This window comes from Podarcis melisellensis (genome assembly GCF_964234715.1).
Source record: "Podarcis melisellensis genome assembly, chromosome: 5".
Classification (NCBI taxonomy): domain Eukaryota; kingdom Metazoa; phylum Chordata; class Lepidosauria; order Squamata; family Lacertidae; genus Podarcis; species Podarcis melisellensis.
In genome coordinates, this window is record NC_138537.1 from 45,187,332 (window position 1) to 45,212,265 (window position 24,934).

General features: G+C 40.2%; 2 protein-coding genes across 5 annotated transcripts in view; one reads left to right on the plus strand and one right to left on the minus strand.

Moving 5' to 3' along the window:
• Positions 1-1,539: 1,539 nt before the first annotated feature.
• STN1 (STN1 subunit of CST complex) lies at positions 1,540-24,293 on the minus strand. Its single transcript, XM_081912014.1, has 12 exons — positions 22,987-24,293; positions 21,907-22,031; positions 21,543-21,687; positions 17,631-17,840; positions 15,939-16,034; positions 13,956-14,027; positions 11,445-11,615; positions 10,603-10,717; positions 9,712-9,874; positions 4,600-4,722; positions 3,557-3,629; positions 1,540-2,754 (listed from the first exon to the last, which is right to left on the minus strand). The coding sequence occupies exons 4-12, from the start codon at positions 17,761-17,763 to the stop codon at positions 2,597-2,599; spliced, it is 1,104 nt and encodes a 367-aa protein (XP_081768140.1). The 5' UTR covers positions 17,764-17,840; positions 21,543-21,687; positions 21,907-22,031; positions 22,987-24,293; the 3' UTR covers positions 1,540-2,596.
• A 196-nt stretch (positions 24,294-24,489) lies between these two features.
• The window catches only part of SLK (STE20 like kinase), a 56,629-nt gene continuing 56,184 nt past the window's right edge, over positions 24,490-24,934 (plus strand). Inside the window, exon 1 of one of the 4 annotated variants that reach the window (XM_081911987.1) lies at positions 24,490-24,899. The gene's annotated coding sequence lies outside the window, so the exon portion shown is untranslated. Of the gene's footprint in view, positions 24,925-24,934 lie in introns of all 4 variants that reach the window. The other 3 variants (XM_081911986.1, XM_081911985.1, XM_081911988.1) reach the window with 3 other exon arrangements.

Consider the following 24,934-nt stretch of genomic DNA (forward strand, 5'->3'; position numbering starts at 1 on the left):
GTGCTTGGGTGCTGCTTGTGGGTTTCCCACGGGCATCTGGTTGGCCACTGTGAGAATAGGATGCTGGATTAGATGTGCCATTGGCCTGATCCAGCAGGCTCTTCTTATGCTTGTTTGAATATGCTTTAGTAACAGTGACTTTACTAGTTCTTTCTAGTCCTCCTTGAATTTCATAGCTTGGTTTCTTGATAACTTCTCCAAGCAGTGCCCCCTCTGGTTTTTTTAAAAAAAAATTATTATTATTATCATGGGCCAAATTCAATGTTATTAGCTTGTTAATCCATTCAATAAATGTGTGTACAGTATTTGAGGGACACAGTTGCAAGTTCCAGCTCATGCTCAAGTTTGCTTCAACAGCACCACACTGTGGCTAGACACAAATTAGCAGGTCCCGTTCTGCCATGCTTCCTGAGACAATAGAAGACGACAAACAAATCAGAATTTGGAAGTTCTGAGCTAGGATATTTGAGGTCTACTCTATGGATATTATGTTAGTGGAGCCATGAGATAATACATCTATTTCATTCCACAAGACTCCCATTTGTTCCCCCTGGAAGGACACTTTAAAATATAGGGCATCAAAAAAACATATCCCATTGCTAACTAAGATGTAAAAAGACATTTCTCCTGGCATCAAGATAATGTGGGTAAGAGGATAGGGCAGATTTTAAAAATTTTACAGCAAAAAAAAAATCCCCTGCTAAGTAATTTGTAGTCTTGGGGTTCAAAAGGCAGAAAAGTAGGTTGACTCCTGTCTTTGTGAATTCCAAAGAAGTCCAGAAACAGCTTAAGTTTCCCCTGGCCCAGGTTGAGGGACCAACAGGGGTATGGTGGCAGTACTACCATGCAAGGATGGCTTTCACCCTGGCGATTTGGCACCCAATTAGAGTCCAGGGCGTTGACACCCTGGGGCTCCCAAACCCCAGGACCCCTGGGGTTTGGGAGCTGGAAGGAAGAAACAAGATCTTGTTTTAAGCTGGGATTCTTTCCACCCCATCTGATTTTGTGCCTCCCCCTCCTTCATTTACAAGTTGCCTTGAAGTTGCCAATTCACAGTTAGCAGCACATGGTCAGCAGGCATACAAGTCAGCTGTTCTTTTCCCCTAATATAGTAATTATTTCTAAATTTTAGGCAGATTGCAATATTTCTGTTTAAATACAGTAATTATTTATAGACTTTCACCTATACATCTAAGTTACCAAATTCAAATTTTATACAAAAGCCCCCCCTTTCCCCCCCTCCTTGGTGATGTATCTGGCAGCAGATCTGAATTTGCTTCACATTTGTGGACGTGACAGTTATGCATTTATAAAGCAGTCTATGTGGTAGCTGGAATGACACACAAAGACTTCTTATGCCAAAACCACAGCGCACCAGAGCAAATGAGAGACTCTTGCCAGACAGTACCACTTGGAAAAGGGCTCTTATCTGCGGGACGCCTGCCAAAAGGATGCATGTGCTAAACAAGGGCATTTGTAGATCAAGAGACATTCCAACAGCATTATGGAATAAGGAAGGAAGAAAGACAGGGCCTAGGGTCTGTTTTCAACAAAGTATCTTTATTTTAAAAATGAATGTAGTCTTACTGGGGCCAAGGAATACTTTACTGTTGAGTAGTTTTATGGCAATTTAGAATAATATAAAACAAAGTTATAACATGCATAGCCAAGATATAATATACATATATATAATTTCTGTAACTCACTGCAGTCAGGTATAATTCTTCTCTGTGACAGTTCCAGAAATAGTGCTCAAATGGAAGTAGAAGTGCCTCTGGAATCTTCCCTCCTTCAGTCTTGAGGAAACAAGATTGTCACTCCATTCATCTACTAATGAGTAATATTTAATACCTGACTCAGTTTGCAAGAGGCATGGATGCATGTGCATATTTCAATATTATGGAAGGAAAAACTGCTTTGATTTTTAATGCCAGTGCACTGTCTGATTGTTAAAAGATCACCTCGTCCACGACTTATGCAACCAACTGCTGTGTTCTGCAGGAGGGCATCCTGCAGATACCACCCTAAATTAAAACACTGAATAGCCTTTAGTAATTATTGAGATAATCATGGAATCCAGGTTAAAAGTAAACTGGGAGTAGTAACAAATCTGATTAAAACAAGGATTCAGAATCCACATCACTTGTTATATCTCAAGAGATGACCTAAATCAATGTACCACAAATTATATATATCAGACTAGGAGTGTGGAAGGGGGTGTATTATTGGAGAGAAGGGTACGGTTAATTTATTCTGATGCCTGTTTCTCAAGTATTTCCTTCAATTCAGACTGCTCACCTTTTTAGGCAGCTCCTGTTTATTAGACTATAAGGTATGAATGCAAAGTTTGTTTTGTCTTCCATCCAGCCACAAGAGGGCATTCACAACATAACTGTCTAAAGAGGTCCCTGTGTTTAGTACCTGGAATATCAGAGGCAGACTGAGCACTTCTGAAACATGGAGAGAAACTAAATGAATAGGAATTTTATGATACAGCATCTTCTAAGAATTCCAGCCAAGTTTTTGGCATTGAAGTATTCTTACGACTCATGCCCACTGTATACAGTTTGGCTCTAGAAGTCCACAGCATCTCGTCTTAAAAGACAGTATAGTATCCTTCCATGGTAGTGACCACGTCACTGTTGGTCTCCATCCAGTCCAGTAGGCAATGGATCACATCTTTGGAAACAAAAGGGCTGTAGCGCTGCTGAATACAATTGAGGATGTAATTGAGATGACAGCCCTTTTCAGCATCTACAGATGTAAAGCAGAAGTGAAATGGTAAATGGGTGGGCAATTGTTCTATTATTCATATAGATGGGAGACTGGATTTCAGTAGCAAGAGTGAAGCTGCCCCTCTGGGCAGGTGGCAGACTTTGGATAAAAGCTTTGAGATAACTTGCCCAGGTGCTGGCTCAGAAACACACCACCACCATCGCCAATGCCATATTTCTTTCTGCAGGTGCGATACCTGAAGGCATTTCCACAAACTGGCAGATTGTTTCCAAAAGGTTCACTATGCTGAATGAGAACTGGCATGAACCAAAAGCATGAATCTTATTTCATTACAGAAACCAGGAAGGGGGATTAGAACATTACAAGTTATCCATTCTGTGCTGGAACCAACAGTAGTCAGTTCCACTTTCCTGTGGCAGTTATTTTGCAAATACATATCTAACTGGGTATGTTTCAGAATAGTTAGAATGGGATGGTGGTGGTGATGAGGGACCCTTAATTATTCTAGGTGGATTAATCTACTTTAGTATTTCTTTGTTCAGGTTTCTTCCCATAAGGGAATACAGGGTTTGTGAGAGCACACTTGAATTCTCTAGTGTGGGAAGGCTTTCTCCTTGTCCTATGTTGTGATTTTCTTCTGTTTGTTTGATTGATTGTATTGTACTGGTATGCTGCTAGCCTTTGGGCCCCAAAGTGCCCAAACTGCGGTAGTAATAATAATAATAATTTGTTGTTATTAAATTAAATTATCTTACTCAAATACAATTATTCCTTACTTGTACAGGCCTGTGTTTGTGGTTATCTAACTGTTCATACTTACATTTTGGCCTCTTACAATCAGCTCTGAGGACTTCAAGGGTCACTTTGTGCAATTCTTTATCTTGCTCAGTCACCTAGAGGATGCAGGAGTGATTCTTAAAATCAAAGCAATGTACATTTATGTATCAAAGATGAGAGCCTGGCCTACAATTAGAGACCACTGCATTTTCATAACAGAAAGAAACATTTCAGGGCTATTGGATAGTCTGTGAGTGGGAGTCACCTAACCAGCCCTGTCAGTGGAAGCCCTGTGCAAGAACTTCCACTTATACAAGAGGGCTTCCCCTGAAACTGGCTTGGGGGGGGGGTGTCAGGAAAACCCACAGAACAGCACACAGTGGGAGGGGGTATTGTTCTGTTCAGCTAGAATGTTTGTGTATGTGGAATGATTGGAAGAGCACAACATTGAATTCCACCCTGTGTCTGGATTTAATCTCAGCTTCCAGAAAACACATGGGAAAAGCACTACTGCACTCAGGTCCTGATTATGCGCTTCCCATAAGCATCTGGTTGGCCACTATGAAAACAGGATGCTGGACTAGATGGACCTTTGGCCTGATCCAGCAGGGCTCTTCTTATATTCTTATGTAAAGAAGCATTCCGCCTGCATCTGACCATCGTAAAACACCTATCACTGGCCCATTTGAAGTGGTGGCTGATGCCCATTGGAACTGGTAAGGTAGTATACAGGAAGGTCAACAGTGAGCAGATCTAGAGCCAATGACAGGCAGATCCAATCAATTATAGATTTGTCCTCATCCTTTTCCGTGCTGAGTTCTATAAAGACAACTCTGAGACTAAAAAAGTCAGAAAGGTGACAGCCAACAGCATCCTCAGACTGGATGTCAAAGTAAGAAGGCTGACAGGTGGGTGTGGCTGAGGGGACGCTGAGTTTGGTGGGGCAGTGCCCCATTTGCCATAACAGACCAGCCCATTTGTATGTAGAGTTAGCATGCTAGGGGCATGCTTCACATATTAAGCTTATATAAATGTGACAGGACACGCTTTACCTACAGACCACCATTCATATAAAGAGATACTTACAAAATACATATCCGTGGGATTTTTTGATTTCTGGAAAAGAACTCCCTTTTTTTGCAACACCTTTATTGCTTCCGTGAAGGAGTCTCTAATCAGTTTGGAGCAGGGACCAGCTTTGGAATCTGTCTGAACAGGAAAAAGACAAAAAAGAGAGGCATATTTGGATAAAGGGGGAAGGAGAAGCATGGAAGTCAAATGCACTTTTAGGTTATTTGGTTCTGCACAAGGAATAAAAGAGAAGTCCTTTCCTTCAAACTGCAGCAGAAAACTGTTGAGATTAAAATGGCTGAAACAAACCTTACTCTCAGCTACTGAAAAGAGCTGCTGCCAAAGTAATTACCTCATGACACACCGATCCATTTTTAATAAGAAAAGGGAAATGAACTAAAGGATCTGCAAGTGGAAGGAGCAGAGTCTGATAATTACTTGCTTTGGTCTAGAGCATCAATCCTGTCTGGAGATAAGGCCTAATTAAGAACACACTCTGCGTGAGCTGACAGAAGGCTCAGCTTGGATAGCTCCTGAAAGAGAATTGCTAATGGCAAACTTCTTAAAACTGACAGAAAAAGCAGAAGAAATGGATGTCAGCTTGAAAAGTACAAGCAATGAGCTACTGAAGAAAACCTATGTTTTATTAACCTTACTCCTTGCCTTACAGGCAGCACTGGCACTCCTGTGCTTGCTTGCACCTCAGCCCAAAGCACTATGATTTGGATGACTATAGATTAAGTTTTCCTATTTTGTTAAGTCTACCAATATGTTGAGTTTGGAGTATCCTGCTTCAGATATGGGGAGGGGGTGCCTCTGGACTCCAAATATATCTTATCTAAAGGGAGTCTGTCCTCCTTTATGTTTACTTACAATTAACTAAAGATCTCAGAATAGTCTATATCCCTTCCGTCCCTCTTTGTTATATGCAGTGATCTACAAAGAGATCTGATCAGGGGGAAAGCATCAGGAAGTAAACCTGCAGCAAGGATGGGTGTAGGAAATTCAGATAGGTCATATACAAAAGAAATTGTAAAACAAAGGAAGCCTATCTATGGCCATAGAGGTGTTTTCTGTTTCATTTTTTTTTTTCATCTTTAAAGTGCACCTCTATTGTACTCTGCATAAAATCCAGGAAGATACTTTGGACCAAACTATAGTGCATGATGAGTTTACTTGCTGGGAAGACCAAATTTTGCAACATAACTCCTCCCCCTCCCTAGGTGCAGGAGTCCAACTTGTTTCCTCTAATACTGCATTTTGCTTTAGAGGCACAGGGATGGCTTGTGAACCTTTGCCATTTCCTACCTTGTACAGAAGCATCTGCTGCTGCTCTAAATTCTTTTCAGCACAGATTGTTCACAGATCCTATCTTTTGCTCTTCACATCGTTTGTGGGCTGTGGCTTTTGATCAGGGATCATTGAAATTCTTAACCATAAATGTTCATAAGGCCAATAAATGTAATGCACACATTAAGTGCCACTGGGTTCCATCATGAGGGAAAACCTGATGCATGTGTTACATAAACTTTATTACCAACAGTCCCCAGTCACTCCTCCTCAGATTCTCCAAAGCTCTACTACCTTTACCACTGCTCTTTCCCTTCACTAGAATGGTACAGGATCTTTGGAGACCCATTTATCTTCAGTGCAATTTGCTTTATGACACTACATCAATTCCCCTCTGGTGCAACTAAGTGCCAGAATGCAGAGTTGAAAGCTCAGATGTGCATTGCTAATCTTCAAAATTAATGCTGATGAGCATGGAAACTCCTGAGCAATCAGCCTGTAAGAGAAATACCAGTTTATTCCCCTGTTTGTTGACAAGCACTTCTAATTCTTTCTATGAACAGGATTCTGCAGCTTCTCCAAGCAACTCAATACAATGCCCATCTGCTTGCTTAGCAAGGAAGTTTCTCTATTCTATTCTAAAGCCTGCTTTCCTGTGATTTAAGGCTCACTTCCTCATCTGTAGCAGTACAGAATAATTGCTTTTCTAAACATTTGAAGATTGCATTTAAGATTGCAGTTAAGCCAAACCTTCACTTCATTCCTCTTTTCTTGAGAATAAAATGACTCAGGCTTATTCAATGGTTTTTCCTTTTAAAAAAACAAAAAACAACAACAACAAACCAAAACCTACTCTGACCTCTGAATTTTTAATTCATTTCTTAAAAGGTGACTAATTAAAAATAGTTACAGAATTCCAAATGTGTATTAACCGGAGAGAATGCCATGTTAACAAAACACAAAACAAATACCCTCCTTGCCTGTGCAATGGGTCAACACAATAGGTTTTACAAGTGCAACACATTACTTACAAAATATTTTGGTCAAATCATTTTGATATATGTGTTGAAAATCTGAGAAATTGTGCAGCAAATCATTAGTTGGTTAAGTTTGCTTAGCTTTGAACTGGGTACTGCTGGGACATACTGGAAAGTGCCAGGAGTTGTGAAGCATTTCTTCCTGCCCCCACCCCCATAAATCTGCTTTAATGTGAGTTAGTGCTAGCATGCAAGAGTGCATGCTGTCTCCGAGCTGATACTATATAAAGAAAGTAGACATGCAAAAAATAGGGATAAATCTGCTGTATTAGTGTGACTCCTGTCTGTTGGATTTGAAACTCAACAGGAGTCCAGATTAGTCTATTTCAGGTACATGAAGCTTATCTAAGGAGTAACAAAGAGGCTGAAAGAGGTAGACTATCAGCAACACATGCAGTTCAGAGGATGAAAGAGATCAAGGCAAAGACAGAAGTTCTGCCTCTACATGAACTGAACTTAAAATTTTTAGAGGACAGAAACAGACCAATTCCAGAAACTCAAAGAAGAAACTATGTAGACTATTACCTGACCTAATGATTATCAGAATTTAAAGTTTTCATTTGGTCCTTCCTCTGTAGCCTTATTCTATTCACTAGCAATGTGTTGTACCACTTTATGCCTCTTGACAAACGTAGAGGGGGAAATATGTTAATCTGGCAATCTAATAGTGTGATTCTATGCTTGTTTACTCAGAAGCATGTACAGTACTCTGTAGTTAAATTTAAAAAAAAATCAAGATAAGTGCATATATACTGGAACACAGGTTAAAATGTATTTTGTTTGAGACGGTCCCCAACTTAAGGCTTGGGGTAATTCAGGGTCCCATTGACAAAAGAAAAATAGTAATAAAAAATGTAATCACTGTAAAAATATCTGAGCACAGGATAACTGGCAAAAGCATGAAAAGACTTCACGCTAAGTGTGTGTCCATGCGGTCTTTGAAATGACAAACATAATAGGAATACATAAAGTGAAAGGTCAAAATTACAGATTTGAAAAGGTCAAAATTACAGATTTGAAAAGGTCAAAATTGCATATGATAAAGTCAGAAGATATGCTGCAGCTAGCAATTTGATACCCAGTAGAATGGAAATACATAACAGAACTCTGCAGAATGCCACTGCTGCTCATCTCAGGAAATTGCACATAGAATATGATAAGAAAGTGGTTATGCACTTCTATTCAGGAAATGACAGAACTAAAAAAGACATACACTTCAGGAAATGACAGAACTGAAAACGTCTTCAAGCTGGAGCTATTTTTCCATGCATCCAAGCCTGCAGCATCCCAGGGGGTGCAGATAAATATTTATGAATACACTGAAGTTCTGTCCTGTAGATAAGAAGTATACAACCACTATGTTGAAGACAAACATAAAATGAAGGTAAATGTTCACAAATCGGTATGGATTTGGAGGGTGGAGACATAGATTATTACTAACTCTGTTATGATTACTTCATATACTGAGTTGGGGGAAGTCAAAGGGGACTGGATGCAGTTGAAGCAATGGAATTGCCTTGTGTGACCATAGTAACCCAGAGCCTACTGAGCAGAATAATTTGGAATAGCCTTCAGCTTTTACCAGAATTGCTTATTATGGCAGCTGTCTTGAGAAGCCAATTCTTTCTCGGCTGTTTGGCACTTTTTGTATTATATTCCTTTGCCACAGACCAGCAGGGTTCTTGTTCAAATCCAGGCCTATTGCTTTATTAAAATTCAATGACAAGCGTTACTTTTATGAAAACAGGTGGTTGCCAGGAAGCAACCACCAGGAAGGAGGCCACAGAACCCACTATGACTGGGAGGTAGGTTTGTTGTTACTGTACAGTTTTGGAAGGATTAAAATATCCTCCTATAGTGCTGGGAATTTAAAGCACATCCTTAACTAAATACATAGCTAAACACAAAAGGGAAGCTGGGGGGGGGGAATCACCTCAATTTCCATTGTACTGAAAGGGGGGGGAGGCAAAGGCTGAAGTTAAAGAGAGACAGATTTCCATACTGACATTCAGTTTTAATTGTAATGCTAAAGAAAGGATTTTAAAATTATATATATTCAGCCCAGATTCTCAGCTAATGTAGCTATACATAACTTTATAAGCACTGAAGTTATGCAGATTTGCACCAGGTGGGCATCTGGCTCATTACCCTATTCTCTGCATGCTAAGAATCTTTTATAAACAAATTCCTATTTAACCAGAAGCACAGAGACAGACAGAAATGTTTTGCTATTGAAAAACAGTCCAAATCTCAAACAAGCACTTCCTTTATGTATAACTCTGATTCCAATTAGACCCAGTTTGCTCTGAACAGGCTGAAATGTCTAACAAGTAGAAAGTGTAATACATAGCAGATGTCAGCATACTCTTTATAATTTTCTACAGAAGGGCCAACCTTTTTAATATGTTGGGCCTCATTTATCTTACCCTTGATTAAGTTCAGAACCATCCAGTCCTGTCACTCAACTGATCCATTATCTTCAAGAGACCTCCCAAGCTCCATTATAGCTACCTACACAGTTATGAAAGTAGTAAGTCAATAGCAGTGGCAAGTCTCAAACTTTAGTTTGCTTTATAGCTTTTTCGTTTTGATCTGTCTTACTTTTATTACCATCAAAAACAGTACGCAAACTAACATACTATTAGGCTACCATGCCATTAACTGCAGGAGGTTTTGTTTTCTCAAAGTAGCAGCTATTACACAGTGCAGTGTTTAGTTTAATATTATCATTAAATATTCTTGATTGACCTAAGCTACCCCGCAAATGCAGTCAGCTCCCTACAAAGCCACCTTTACTCACTTGCTCAGCAGTTCTTGGTCCATCCTCCTTGACCAGGGATACTAAAGCCTCCACAGTTTCCAGCTCCTGCTGATAGAAACTCTGGATCTTGTTCTTCAATAGGAAGTCTCTTAGTTTTGTGCTCAATTCAGTGATGGAGCCCAACATGTACTCTGCACCTTGGCTATCAGCAGAAAATAAATTTAAAATGGAGAGCGAAAATATTAACCAAATTAAAAGGCCTCCTACAACTAGATACTTAACTAGTTTAAATGGCACCCAACTAAATCTTCAGCAGTGCTGAACACACTGTCACTATAAGATCAAGCCTACAATAACCCAGACTTATGAGCTGGTTTAGGAGAAATTTCACAGAAATCAGAAATGTAACCGGCTTCTATGATCCACACAAAGCTTTACGATCTGGATGACATGTGTGCATGATCACTGTGCAAGTGTTTGGAGTGGCGTTTGCACTAGATCTTACTGTGTGGCATCTATCCTGTGCTGTGGTGTGACACTAGGGTTACTACAGCAATCTCTCCACTTGTGTGCGATTAGTACGGGCACTCCTGTTAACACACACACTGACAACAATGCTGAAAGTGGGCAGGGACGGAATGGTGCAAGCCCTACTTGTGCGCATCCCAGTGACGCACATGGCAGCTTAGAACGGAATCCCCACATAAGTGGGGGATTCTTCCATACATGAATCTGGCTGTCTCATTCTATGGCTCTACCTATTCTAGACGTATCATCCTTCCGTCTTCTTTTTGTTCCTGCCTTTGTACTTGTCCCACCAAACAAATTCAGTTTTCATAGAAAACCAGTAACTCTGTTTTATATCCTACTCTTGATGCAAAGCCTACACTCCTGAATCACCAGCATCTCCTAACTAGAGCTCTCACTGACCTTTGTGCCTCCTCTTCTTGCAACTGGAATGGCTGATCATAAATATCTCTGTATAGATTGGGGAGTTCCAGCATCCTTGAAATCAGAACTTCACACATAGGGTCATCAACTTTATCTGAATGGAAATAAGGAAGGCACAAAAAAGGCAAACAGATTCAAACGTGAGCCGCTAGTTGCATTTCATTTATTTATTAGTTATTTACAGCCCACCTTCCAAGATAATGGTTGTTTTATCTGATGTTAATAATAATAATAATTTATTTCTTGTATCCATCCCATCTGTCTGGGTTGCCCCAGTAACTCTGGGCGGCTTCCAACAAAATATAAAGGAACACAACAAAACATTAAACATTGCTTGCCTTCAGATGTCTATGAAAAGCCATATGATTGTTTCTCTCTTTGACATCTGACGGAAGGGTGTTCCACAGGGCAGGGGCAACTACTGAGAAGGCAATCTGCCTGGTTCCCTGTAACTTCACTTCTCACAGTGAGGGGAACTGCCAGAAGACCCTCGGAGCTGGATTTAGCAGGTTTGTTGTTCTATAGGAGGACAGGGAGAGGCCACACTACTTCTGCATTTGCGTGTCTGGAACTAGGTTTGGAGGATGGCTTTTAGCAAGCTGAGAAGCCCAGCTTTATAAAACACAACATCCATATGCTCCACAGAGTCATACACAGCAGCTCTCAACAAGGCGTATGAATCAGAGACACAAAGTGGCCTTGATGTGACAGGAAAAAAGCCTGGGCGCAGCTTAAATAAACTGTAAGTGACACAGGTTACAATTATGGGAGTTTTAAAGGTCAGGATAAAAATGCATACTGCTGAATGAGTAACTACTCACAGTACATGGAGGCCTTGATTTCTCGCTGCTGTCTGAAGATCTGAATGCAACCACGGACTCTGATAGTATCACCAATTTCCAGTCTCGTTTTTTGGCAAACTGCTACTTCGAGCTTTCTTATTTGTTCAGCTAGATCCAGGCCACTTGAGGTACTAGGATGAGGTCTAAAATCTGTGGGGAAAGAAACATTCACCACATTTGGAATGGAAAAGCAAAGTAGATTTTCCCAAATATCATGATTGATGTCATCCAATATACCATGTATGTTAAAAGACCACTTCATAGGCAATATTACAGCGGCCAACACACACTGCCTTCTCCCCTTAGAAACTGCCATCTTCCAAAAAATTAGTTGTGTAGATATAACATTAAACAGCACAATTAATGGAAGAAAACACAGCATTGGAGAGATGGGGGAAAATAAAAGGAAACACTGAAATTCTGCTTGACCAGCCTTCCCAAACCTGGTGCCCTCTAAATGTTGTTGGGACTACAACTTCAATGATTCCTTAATTCTGGCCATGCTGACTGGGGCTGATGGGAGTTGTAGTCCAACAATACCTGGAAGACACCAGGCTGGGGAAAGCTCCTCTTGACTAAGACTATGACTCAACAGAATGAGACATGATTAATATATATATTCAGTATTCAAATAAAAGTAGAAAGCAGTATTTTTGTCAGACTTGCTTCCTGAAATGTTAACCTCTTTTAAAAGTACAAACATGTGTTATGTTTGCTGTGATGGTGTGTTCCAAAACTGGAGTATTTCTACCAAATGCATGTATGCAATATGAATAATAAGTATTTAATATAGCTGGCAGTATTTTCAAATCTATCTTGTTCACTGCAGCTGACTGATGAATGCAGGAAATGTTCCTTTTAATTTTACTAGCTGTAATAATGTTATCTCCTTCCTCACAGAGAAACCATGTATATTTAATATCCAATACTGTCCTTAAACATTAAATGCACCTGATGAATATAACTTTGCTCATGCCACAAAACACTTAATAATTTTTAAAGTGCCATCAGACTGTGGCTTAGCCTACAACAGATAAACAGTGCTAATCTTCTGAAGTTCAAAATTGAATAAAAAGTAAACCCAAGTTCAAAATAAAAAGCAAACCTCACCAGCAAACCTCACTCTTAATAAAAAGGAAACTTAATATCATTAGAAGTAAAACAAAAGCTGCCTCTTTGAGCCTGCCAAGATACAAATGCACTTTGACAGAACTTCAAGTTTATTGGCTCACCAATAAGTTTTTGATCCAGGGCAGCATAAACTTTAATTGCAGCCATCTGGGAAAGTTGTCTGCTGTGAACAAATTCTCAGAAAAAAGCAGGCTATTAAATATTCTGTGTTCCTTTTCAGGACTTGAATTCTTATAGTTTAGAGCTAAGCCAATACAGAAAAGACTTCTTCATTAAATATTATCAGTTTTCCCTGGCATAACTGAGTAGCTTTTTCGAGACAGATAGCCATGTTCAACTGTGACATCAAACACAACTAAGAGTCTTGTGGCACCTTAAAAATTATTTAATTATGCCATAATGAGCTTGTCTGTCTTTAAGATGCATCAAGAATTGAGCAGAGCTTCAGGTTTCAGAGTTCTTAGTTATCATTTGAATTTAGTGTTGACAATCTGACCTCAACTATATTATTAATAAAGCTTTTCTCCAGCTACTTTTAGAGAATCAATAGACCACAAAAGGCCTGGAACATTTATTTAACATTATTCTCTGCACCCTGAAAGCAATATACTACTGCCTATTTTTAATTATGCAGTAGTAATGACTGTATAATTGACAGTAGGGAGTGAACCAAGAATAAAACAAACAAAGGCCAGCAACTGAGTTAAAAACAGCTGATTCCTAAGATGAAGTCTCTAGCTGATTATATCCTAGTGCATTTTTTAAAAAAATTGTGGCCTGTTTACTCTTCAATCCACTGAAATAGGGAGGTGGGAAGCAAAGAGGAAGGAACAGAAGTCTGGCTATGTTATGTGGCAGGTATCTGTGGGTAAGAAGAAAAAGTCATCTGCACTGAAACATGGGAAACATGAGACATTCACATTTTTAAAATAAACTGTTCAGAACAGGATATAAGATGTGTAAGAGAAAATAGTATCTCTGCAAATCAAAATATATGCAAAATGTTAAGAGGCTATCTTGAATTCAACAAGCTAACAGATCTCAGATCATTTAGCTCCTATCGGAAAACACTCCTTTAATTTAGCTCTAATTGGAAAACATCACTTTAAACAAAATGGAAAAGTTGCATTGGGAACTACAGTAAGAAGGCTTTTCAAGCCAAGTGTCCTGAACTGAAACAACAGACCCATCTGTTATGAATGAATGGACCTCAGCACTGCTCTTTTATCAAGTCACTGTAAAATAATATAAAAATGAACAGGGAAATGGTGCAAACACCTGAAAATAACCCTCACTAATAAAGTATAGAATATATTCTGAAAAAGCTAAAAGGAAAGCAGATACGAAGTGGAAAGTTACCTGACAAAGATTTCTGCTGTGCCAAAGGGTTTTTCCAGCAGGTGCAGCTTATAACTCCTGTGCCGTCATCCACTAGACAGTAGGATAGCAATTTTAATCAGTTTGGTGGGAGTTTATAGAACACACACCACAAACATTTTTGCTTAGCAACAGCCTTTTTGTTTGTACCAGAGAAGCAAAATCTTTCTCAAAGCTCTCCCATCCATTTTACCTGTGCCAATTTCCTGCTGCAGCAAATCAACAGACTAAATGTGACTGACAAACTAGGCAAAAGTCAAAAACACAGAATAGCTCATTTTCTGAAATTCACCCCTACAGCAATTTTTTTCCTAGTGGTGTTGAGGGAATACTTTGGATAGTGAAAAGATGGAGAAGAGGGTCAAAGACAGACAGACACACTTTCTAAGCTGGGTTATGGGGGTGTGAAGGAAAGAGGAAAACAACTGTTCCATGGGCTACTGTTGTAGAGACTGGACAGGCTACCTTCCCTATCCCTATGTTGGATTAACACTATTGGCAATCTATCTTAAAGATATATAAAGAGGCAAGTTTTTATTTTTAACAGTGCCTTCCTCACTCCCAACCCTTTCTATACCATCGTCTGCAGAAGTGCATTTGCTGTGTAAATGACCTTTCCTGAAACATCTAACATTTGTCTCCTGAAATTGATATAAGGACAAGAATGCTTGATATTTGATACATACACTGTTGACCAGGGACAGCACAACTTCTGGTATTAGCTGCAGCTTGAACCGAGATCACAAAGGGAGGATGAATGAAGACAGAAAAGGCCTTAGATAGCCTCACAGTGAGTTGTCAACTTTTGGTACCAGATATTCACAAGGAGCTGGTCATTCGTAATTTCTATCCAAGCCCCTCTGCCACATTTGGGAGACTTCTCGCATTATTGACCTACATGCTTGTCAATTTCCTTTTAAGTCCTTTCAGCAACAGGATACTCAGTCTGAGGGACCACTGGCCTTACTTAAGGGAATTTAAGAGAGTATAAAACAAGCAGCCCCTTTTAAGTATGTAAGTGTAAACAAATTCCCGTTTTTCAGTGCAGAAACAAGACAACAATCCACATTTCTTCCTTTATGCAGCTTTGCTTCTCAAAAAGGAGTGCATCATGCCTCTCTAAAGTCAAGCATGTGATCCAGCTGATGCAATACTAGCCAATTAGATGCCCAGCTGGCAGAGCCTTGCTTTTGAACTGGAAAATGCAAATGGAAGTTACGATTTATTTTGGGCGAGTCAGCCTGACTGCAGCTGAGAGAAGGTCAGGGAGGGGCAGCTTGGCAAGATGCCCAAGAATGAAACTGGGAACAGTTTGAACATGAGGAGAAAGACAACCATGGACGCAAGGAGAGTAGTCCTCCTAAGTTCACTGGTGTGAACTTGGAAAGAGTTGGCAGTGAAGGGAGGGGTGGGCTGAGGAAAGCATAGCCTCTTTGTACCAAAGAACCGTTCCAGGCAACCATGCTAAGACCTACACCAGCATTTCTTACCAGGAACAGAAAATTATGCACCTAGCATCTCACTCTCTGCGCTGGGACATTCAAAAGGCTATACCATTGTCAGCATGCTCTTGGAACCCCATCTATCTCTCTCATTACCACCATCTGTCCCGGTCAAGGCTGTGGAAGTTGTCAATGAAAGTGAACATTCCCCCTGAAGGAACAGTTTCACAGCTTGGGGCATTCCTAAAGCGTCTTATAGGATGCAGCAGTGGCCAGGGGTACTTTCTGCCAACTCTCATCTGGTTCCCCCATTTTGCCATTTACTGGCGCAATCAGACCTTCCCTCTGGTCTCTTCCAGACTGGGTTGCATGGGGTTCTCCCCTTGCAGACTGATCAGAAACCTCCAGCTGGTTGTTGTTGTTGCTGCTATACTATATATAAAAGCAAACCTAATTTAAGAAGGCAGTGAAGGCTAATGAGAATGGAGAAATTTAAGAGCTAGCAGGAATAAGAATTTCTTACCTCCATAAGTATAAATGGCATCTTTTTCTTTGATCAGAACCACAGTTCCAAGAATATCCACCCGCCTTACTGGATGCCTGTTGTAAAAGAATATACCTATGAAAGAAGGAGATCATTATTGATACATAAGGTACATACAGTCTTATTTCAGCTAAGTAAAGAAGGAGAATGGACTGAGGTGGTGCCTGGCTTAAAATTCTGATGCCCGCCCGTTTGCTATAGGGCTAGAAAGCCCCGTGGACCTTCCCTAACGCCTCTTCCAGGAAAAACCACTCAAGGCTTTTTAGGAAAGGGGTGTGTGACAAATTTGTCCCCCACCAGGTTGGGAGTGGCATTCTGACATTTGGCCAAAAGTGTCAATACAACATTATAATATGTCAACAAAGCAACAAGTTGTAAGAGGTATTCCTCATGCCAGTTAATGGTTAAAGGCAGTACCAGTAATTATTTTCAGTTTATTTAAAAAGGCCATGCCCCACTTTCTCAGACTTTGCAACCAGTAGGCTGAGCAATGATGCTGTAGGAGTCTCAGGAACCAGCATGGAGATTTTAACTACCAAAGGGTGAAACAGATGAAGAGTTTACTAAGGGAAACTGGAGTTTGCCAAGCAAACAAGAAATGTCAGTTTTTATAAATGAGGGTAGGTAAGGTCTGTAAGGAGCATGCTGAGGAATGCTCAGCCATGGCTTTTAATTCAACATCTTTTAAAAGAAAAGACATTTTCTAAACAGCCTTTTGTTAAATTCTTTGGTTTCTGCATATCACAATTCACCACACCTTTTCCCTTAAGCATTTTTGGAAGCAATATGCTCTGTCTTGATTTCCAGTTCAGTTTAACAAATATTGCCTATTTATCTCTTTCAAGGTAGCTTGGGACTGATCTTTTAGTTGCTTTTTATTATTCATGAAAATCTTACATTCTTGCATAAAGGAATAGTTGATGAGTCTTAAATTGGATCAGACTAAGCAAAAATAATGGTAAAAAATTATAGCTGTTTCCAGCTAGGGCAGTTTGTCTGGTCAAGCTGCCCTGGTAATAATCATGTGAGAGATGAGCTGACAATTAGTGGAAAAAGAGCTCTGGTTGAAGTACAGTGTGAGTATGGTTATGTTACTAGGGATATAGACTGAGGCGCAGCTCCGAGTCACCGGCTGCAAGCTCATCCAGGCTGTTGGGATCCTTCTGATACTCCCTCAGCGCCTTTATCACGACCTCTCCCTCCTGTCTGCAGCTAGTTGTACTAGTATAGCCACTTTGAGAGATAAGCCCAATGACATACTGATAATTCCAGGGACTGAATTTCTCCCCTCTTCTTTCCCCAATCCAATGGCTTCATGCTACATGGGATGGGGTGGAGGCAGATTCAAGCATATCCATAAGAGAAGGGAAACTCCTCTTGATGGTGGTACACATTGCATTCACCATTCTATTCCTTTTCCTGCTGGGCAAGGTAAGGTGGCAGATCAAGGCTAGGAAACTCAAGCAAGGGTTGGATTTATTGAGGAACTTGGAATATACAGATTATCTCATTTTCTTTCGCTGTTTTATCTAACCTCAGAGCTTCTTTCAGACACAGAAGGGAGAGAAAAGTTTTTATCTGGAGCCAGATTGTCAGTCCATAGCACAGTAATGCTAGGCTTTTCATTAAAACCAGTGATGTTATACATATCATAGCAATCTCATAACTCACCTGGAACCTGTTTTGATTCTTTCATTTCTTGTACGTCTTTAATGTACAGTCTTGCAAAAGCTGAAAAGATAGGATCCAGTCCCCATAACAATGAAGGGACCTCTTCTTCTGATTCTGTGGCTGCGGTGAACATTCAGAAGTGAATGACGTGGCTCCAAGACCATGTATCAACCCAAGACAGGCAGAGCTTCTGACCAAATGTTTGCAAGTCTGTGGGGGGAAATGTGTGTAACATAAACATTATGCTAGCTTGATTAGTTTTTATTATAATGCCTAGTTTTAAGATTTTAATTGTTGATGGTATGACAGGATTAGAAAGAGTGCTAACTGCTCCATGCATTTTATGTAGCACCTTGCCTCTGCTAAAAGGAAAGCAACAAATGCTTGAGTTCATTCCTTCTGGATACAGGAAAACAGAGATTTAGTCCGAGATCAGCAATGAGGATCAAGCAACCTGCAATGTTACCTCAAATAAGCTTATCACAAGAGGCAGAATTTAGGCAAGGACTACAGGCCGGTCACAGAATGCTTTGTACCCCACTGTCCAAAACTTTTCATCAATTTATAGTTGCCATCTTCCTTGCTGACAAAATTACACTATTAGTAACAATCAGGAATACAACGTCAGTTATTACACAATGACTAGATTCATTATCTCCAGTGTTTTCCCTTAATTAGTTTCATCCCTGGCATGTACTCAATGCGTTGCGCAATCCTGCTGTGACCCGCTGGAAAAGCAGGCATGGCTTGTGCTTGTTTTCTTTTCAAACAAAAGATTTGCTACTTGTTTATATTTGAAGATATCAAAAGAAACATATATGAAATGCAGATCTGGGAGTATCATTTCCCCCATTCCATCTTCACAGTCTTTAGATCTTACTTTGTTTGAAATTTTGAGTGAATACTTGAGATGACAGTGGTATACTGTATAAACATATTACCTGTCAAATCTCAGCAATGAATTTACACAGGATATGAACGGTAGAAACACTGTTGTTGAATGAATGGGTTGCATACAACTGAGGCATACTCAAGAGTAGTTCCATTTTTATCAATGGAATTTAGTCAAGTTCTTTAATTTCAATTGGTCTACTTGGAGTATGACTCGGTTGGCTACATTATGTTTTTTAAAAATGTTATTTCTACCTGCCTTGAACTGTATGAGGCTTCTTGCACTTAAAACCAAAATAAATTTTCCCAATAATTAATTTTAAACACAATGTAAAAATGAGGATCATTTTGCAACGCAAATCAATGTGAAACTTTGTTGTTTAAAGCCATAGACCACCACAATGTGACATTTATTTTTAAAGAAAATATTTAGCAACCTTGAAACACTATTTCCATAGTTCATGTCATCTGTAAATTCACTGTCATGAGTGAATGAAAGCAAAGAAAATGCAGTTGCTAATGTCTGATTATGGTTCTATCTACATTGAACTATGCATTTTGATCAATGAAGCATTAGCTGTGACTCTACAAAGCACATAAGTTTCTAAAACAAATGGATTGTTTTGCCTTTAGGTTTACTTCCAAAAAGAATGATGGTAATGGTGATGTTGGTGATAAGAGGCCAACCATAACATGGACTTGCAGTCATGAAAACAGTCAAAAGTGCTACCATTCAATTACTACTAACCACAAACTAGGAACAGTAGCTGTGCTAGGCTGCTATAACATCAGACAATGAGGAGACTTGTTGCACCTTAACAACAAAGCAGATTTGCTATCTAAGAGTTAGGCAGGAAAAGTGTATGGAGTGGGTAGAAATTGTGTGGCACATATTTGATTTTGCAGTTTAATACCAAAAATTGTTAGATGCATTAAGAGAAACAGTGGTTCTTCCTACACATTTCCCATCTTTATTTTCTGAATTTTTAACTGGGCTGGAAGTATCTGACAAGGGCTGTTCACCAGGGGGCTGTTCCTCTTGCTGAGTGAGAAAGCTTGCAACTTATAAGGTCTGTGCAGCTTGACTTTTTCAGCAAGGGGAGGAATTCAATAATGACCTACATATATCCTACTATGCATGTATTAGCAGCAGCAATTAGGCATTATTGAGGACAAAGGGATAATAAAGTAGCCTTAAATCCACTAAAGCTTTGAGAACTTTGTATGATTAACAGTCTTATGACTAGATTAATAGAGAACAGTTCTGCATAGTCAGAAAATCACAGTGCAATGCATAAATACATAACTCTAGGCTAAGAAACCAATTTGCTAAAAGAAAACTAAAAGAATATGAATGTGGTGTATAGATCGAACTGTCTTTCCACCTACTGAGCATGGTTGATGAATTAGCCTTGTGTATATATTAGGAAAGGGAAGATGTGAACAGATTACGTATAGGAAAGAGATAGAATAAAAGGTGCAAGGAAAATAAAAGAATCAGAGTGAAATGAGGAAGCAAGTTGGGACAAAAAAATGGGGAGAATAAGCGAAAGAGCAGATAGTAAAAGACAAAAAAAATTATGAACCCAGATGGATCAGACTCAAAGGTTAATCTAGTCCAGTATCCTGTTATCACAGTATCCAACCAGATACCTATGGGAAGCCTACAATCAGGGCCTAAATGCAACAGTACTCTCCACTTGTGATTCCTATCAACTGGTATTCAAAGGCATACTGCCTCCAACGGTGGTAAAGCACGGTCATCTTAGCTTGTAGCCAACAATAGCTTTAGCTTTATCCTCCATGAATCTTTCAAGCCAACCAAACCGGGTTCCATCACATTGCGAGAGCTAATTCCATAGTTTATGCCCTGGTGAAATTCTTCCTTTTGTCTGCCCTGACTCTTCCACCATTCAGCTTCTGCTATAATGCAGGTACAGAACAGGATAAAAACCTCTCCCTACCCTACTTTCTCCACACCATGCACATACATATATATCAGTTTTTTCTAACATAAAAAGTCCCCAATGGTGTTCTTTCCTCATAAAGGAATTGCTGTATCCTTTGATCACTTTGATTGCCCTTATATATAGTGTATAGCTGTACAGTATCTTCTTTGAGGTGCAGAGACCAGAATGGTATACTGTAATCCTAGAGCAATCTCACAATATATTTTAATAAAAGCAGTTTATTATTTTTAGCAGTTTTATTTTTTATTCCTCTCCTATCAATTCCCCATATGGAAATTGTCCTTTTCATAGCTGCCACACAGTGGGCCAATGTTTTCATTGAGCTATCAGTTACTGCTATTTTTGAACCCAACAGTGTATATTTGTCCTAACATGCATCACTTTACTTGCTTTCACTTGCACATTTCAAATTTTAATGTCCATTCCCCACTTTGAATATATCTTTTGGGAACTCTTCAATATCCTTTTTTGTTTTATCACCCTAAATAATTTGGTGTCATCAGAAAACTGAGCCACCTCACCCTATGAACATGTTTTCCCCCTCCAGAAGTGACATTGCGGGGGAGCAGCCACAGCTGTTACTTCAGCAACCTCTGGAAGACAAGTTTCTAATCCCTGCCTTAAACAAAAGGTAGAGCACTTGTATAACAGCAGTCAATTTGAATCCAACTTTTTGTCACCATCATGGGGGAAGTATAATAGTGAACACCAAAGATAGCAGAGCTTAGCAGGTAAACGGAAAGATATGAAAAAGATTGGAATGAATAGGAAACAACAGAAACAGAAGGATAAATGGGAAACATATTTAATCTAGTTCTTTAGTCTGTGAAAATACAAAGGTTTAAGGATGTGAGAACTGTCACGTACCCCATCAAGTCCAGTTAATAAATAGTGATAATCTTGCTGGCGCAAGTGGATGTGAGAAAAACTCTATGATGAACTATGGACTGTGTACATACGTCAAACCTTAATTTTCTCATAAGTCTCTCAAAACAGAGACAGACAGGAACAACAAGGTCAGTTTTGTGTTTTACTGCCTCCAAATAGATACCTCCAAGAACAGAAAGAAGTTAACTGCTTGCATTCCAGGACAAAGATGAGATTGGTTGCCAGAAGAAATAGTGGTAGGCTGACTTTTTCATGGGAAAGCATGACTATCTTGACTGAAGGAACAGATTTGCCTCTAAAGTTTTCACCTATAGGATTTTCAAGAGAAATGAAAATATTAGGGAATTATTAAATAATATTTATGGTTATTTTATTATTCATATAACCTTATATTAGCATGCTTTATACATTATAACCTTTATATAATTTATAATCTAGAAACTTTATATGCTTTATAACCTATTTTTGTATGTAATCAATAACTTAAAAATATAGGAATAACAGGTAAAAGAGTCTGGACAACTAGCCTTATTTGAAGGTGGTCCACTCTATGAATTCCAGATTCCAGGGGCGGTATTTCAGGGGTTGCATTTTGTGTTTTGGAGCACAGGATAATCAGCTTAGCTGATAAAATCTCTGCTCAGACATGATTCTGATAACACAATAAAACATTTCTTTTCAATGCAATGCTGTAATGGAAAAGATTCTGCTTTTCAGATATTTAGAGAATTGCTATCGAGAACACAGGAAAATAGTTGTTTATTACCAACTCTTGTTTTATAACATAATACCATAGCAATGACTTGATCCTATATTACTGGTAATATCTATATTAAAGTTAGAGAAAATGGTATTTTCAAGGTGTAAGTATGCAACTGTGAAACCGCCTTCTTGACTGCTGGACCCGCTATTGGTCTTGTCTGCTCAATCCACAGGAACTTGTCTTCACATGCAGGTGATAGACAAGTTCCTAACTTACTCAGGGTTTAAGACCCATTAGCTACCCTCACCTGGTTCAGCCAACCAATCAAAGCCCTTATTACAACAGCAGTGGTATAATTGGTCAAACTTCATAAATCATTATATTGCAAGTGGTTCTCTGGCACTTTCACTGGAGGATTAGGGAGCCCTTTCATTTGGGCAACCAAGATTTAAAGGAAACAATTTAGCTAAACTGGGGGGGGGAGTTATTAATTGACCAAGTGACATGTACTACAAGTAAAAACCCCATATAGGTGGAAGCCACCTTGTTCCTGCTGGAAAATAGGTTCTTGGTTGCCCATCAAGGTTTGGTGTTATCTGTTGTGCCTGTCTTCTGCATACTGTGTGGATGATAGTGGGTCCTCCCGTGGGTGAAGGGTAGTAGGAAAGGGAAATACCGTATCTGAATACAGTATATATTTTATGCAGATTTGTTTTAATTCTTTTGCTGTTCTGACTTTTGCCTAACCAGCACACCATCTAAAATTAATCTCTACCTGTTTTGACAAGGACTGCCTAGTTTCTTTATAGTCTGGCTCTCAACTTTATAAAAATATTTATATATAACTAATTCACAAAGAAAATATCAAAGTGGTTCACAACAACTATTGACTTGTGCGCTTTACCTAACCATGGAGACAAAACTGAGTGACAACTGGTTGTTGTATTTCCAGAGAGGGGAAAATCAGCCATTAGGTGTTTCTCCTTCCTAGGAGACCTTGGTGCAACCTAAAACCTCCATATCAACTAAGAGAATCATTTGCAATCTGTCACCTCTTCCCACGCTTCATCTTAGTACTCTTATTAGCTACAAACATGAATGGCTTGACCCACCAACCCTTTTCTCTCTCACTCCTCCCACCATTGAGGATTTTACCACCTACTCTGATGAAGGGTTATGGAGAACTTGCACACTATTTGAGGATATTTTGGTTAGCATAATACAGATGCGGCCCCAAAATGGATTTTGGAGCCCACAAGGCCGGACTGTGTGAACCATACACAACACCAGAAGGGAGAAAGTAAAACTATTTGAAAAGAGTATACTAACTCCTGGAACACTGTGAAAAAAGGCTACACTATTGCCTTCTAATATGAAACTGTGGAATTAATTTCTGTGCAGGTCGTAATGGGTGCCTTGTGCATTAAACTATTACAGTTCAGCTCCATTAAATGAACAAGAAGCAAACGTTTTTATTCAGGATAGACTAACTTATTGCAGTAAAGTTGCCTAGTCTGTCAAATTATATTCTGATACAGTATGGACAGCATGAGAGGATAAGAGCCCTGATAAGACCTTAAATCCATCTTGTCGGCCAGCAGCCCATTTCTATGGAATATCCACAGCTTCCATGCCTTGCAACAGCTTACCGTTATCTGGGCTCAGGATTTAGTATTCAAAAGTGTACTGTTCCTGACGCATTGCCCATTGTTGTTTTTTTAATCCTTTTTAAAAAACTACTTTCATTTTAAAGCCAAGAACCGCAACCATATCTTGTGGCAGTGAATTCCATAAACAATTTGTGTTCTTATGAGCACAAGAACTCTGCTAGACCAATCACGTATCTAGTCCACCCCCTGGTTTTCCACAATACCAACGGGACATCTATGGAGGGCCCTCAGAGCATGAGGGAAAGAGCCTTCTCCCGCTATTGCTCCCCAGCGAGTGGCACTCAAGACACACGTTGCCCCTGATCCTATATGGACATAACGATCAGTAACTATCCTGTGCCTAAATTCCCCTGTCCACACACTCCACATACACAGCCATACATGGAGGGAACAGGAAGCCTAGCCTTTTTCCTTTCCCCTACAAACGAGCACAAAGTAATCGCCAAACACCACTAAACCAGCACAAAAGAAAGTTGCCCCTTTTAACCGCCCCTTTCCCCCCCCCAAAGTGCCGTAATCTCTCCCCCTCCTCAAAACGGTCGACGCTGCGCCACTTACCCGCCAAAGAGCTCGGCGCGCTCCTATTGGCTCTCCGCCGCTGACGGGCGGGTTTCCTAGGCGTCACGCGCATGGGACAGGGGAGGGGTGTCGGTGGGAGGCGAAACCGGAAGGAAGTCTACCTCAGGCGGCCGCCCTTCTCTTTTAAGCTCCTCCCTCTCCACCTTCCTCCGCCCCCGTTTCCTTGAAACCCGGCTACGTACATGAGAGAGAGGCGGGGGGAGTCATAGTCAGCGCGAGTCCGGGAAAGAGGCATCTGGCGGAACTGGAGTGGAACCGCGCATGCGTAGTTTAGTGTCAAAGCGAGGCGGTTGAGAGTGGAGCGAGCTGGGAGTGGCTTTTCTACCAGGCTCTCGGTCGAGAGTGGCTGAGGAGAGTGCGCGTGCGTGACTGTAGTTGGGAGCGAGCGAGCGAGGGAGGGAGAGAAGCGAAGCGAAGCGCAGCCGGGCTCGGGTGGTGGTTGGAGGCGGGGGGAGGAGGAGAGGAAATCGGCATAAGGAGGCTTATTGCTCTGCCCCGCCCCCACAGAGGAAGTGGGGACACAGAAGGCGGCGGCGAAGACGAAGACGCCGGATCCGTCTCGGGCCGGGTGAGAGGCTGAAATGAGCTTCCCTGTGGGTCGTG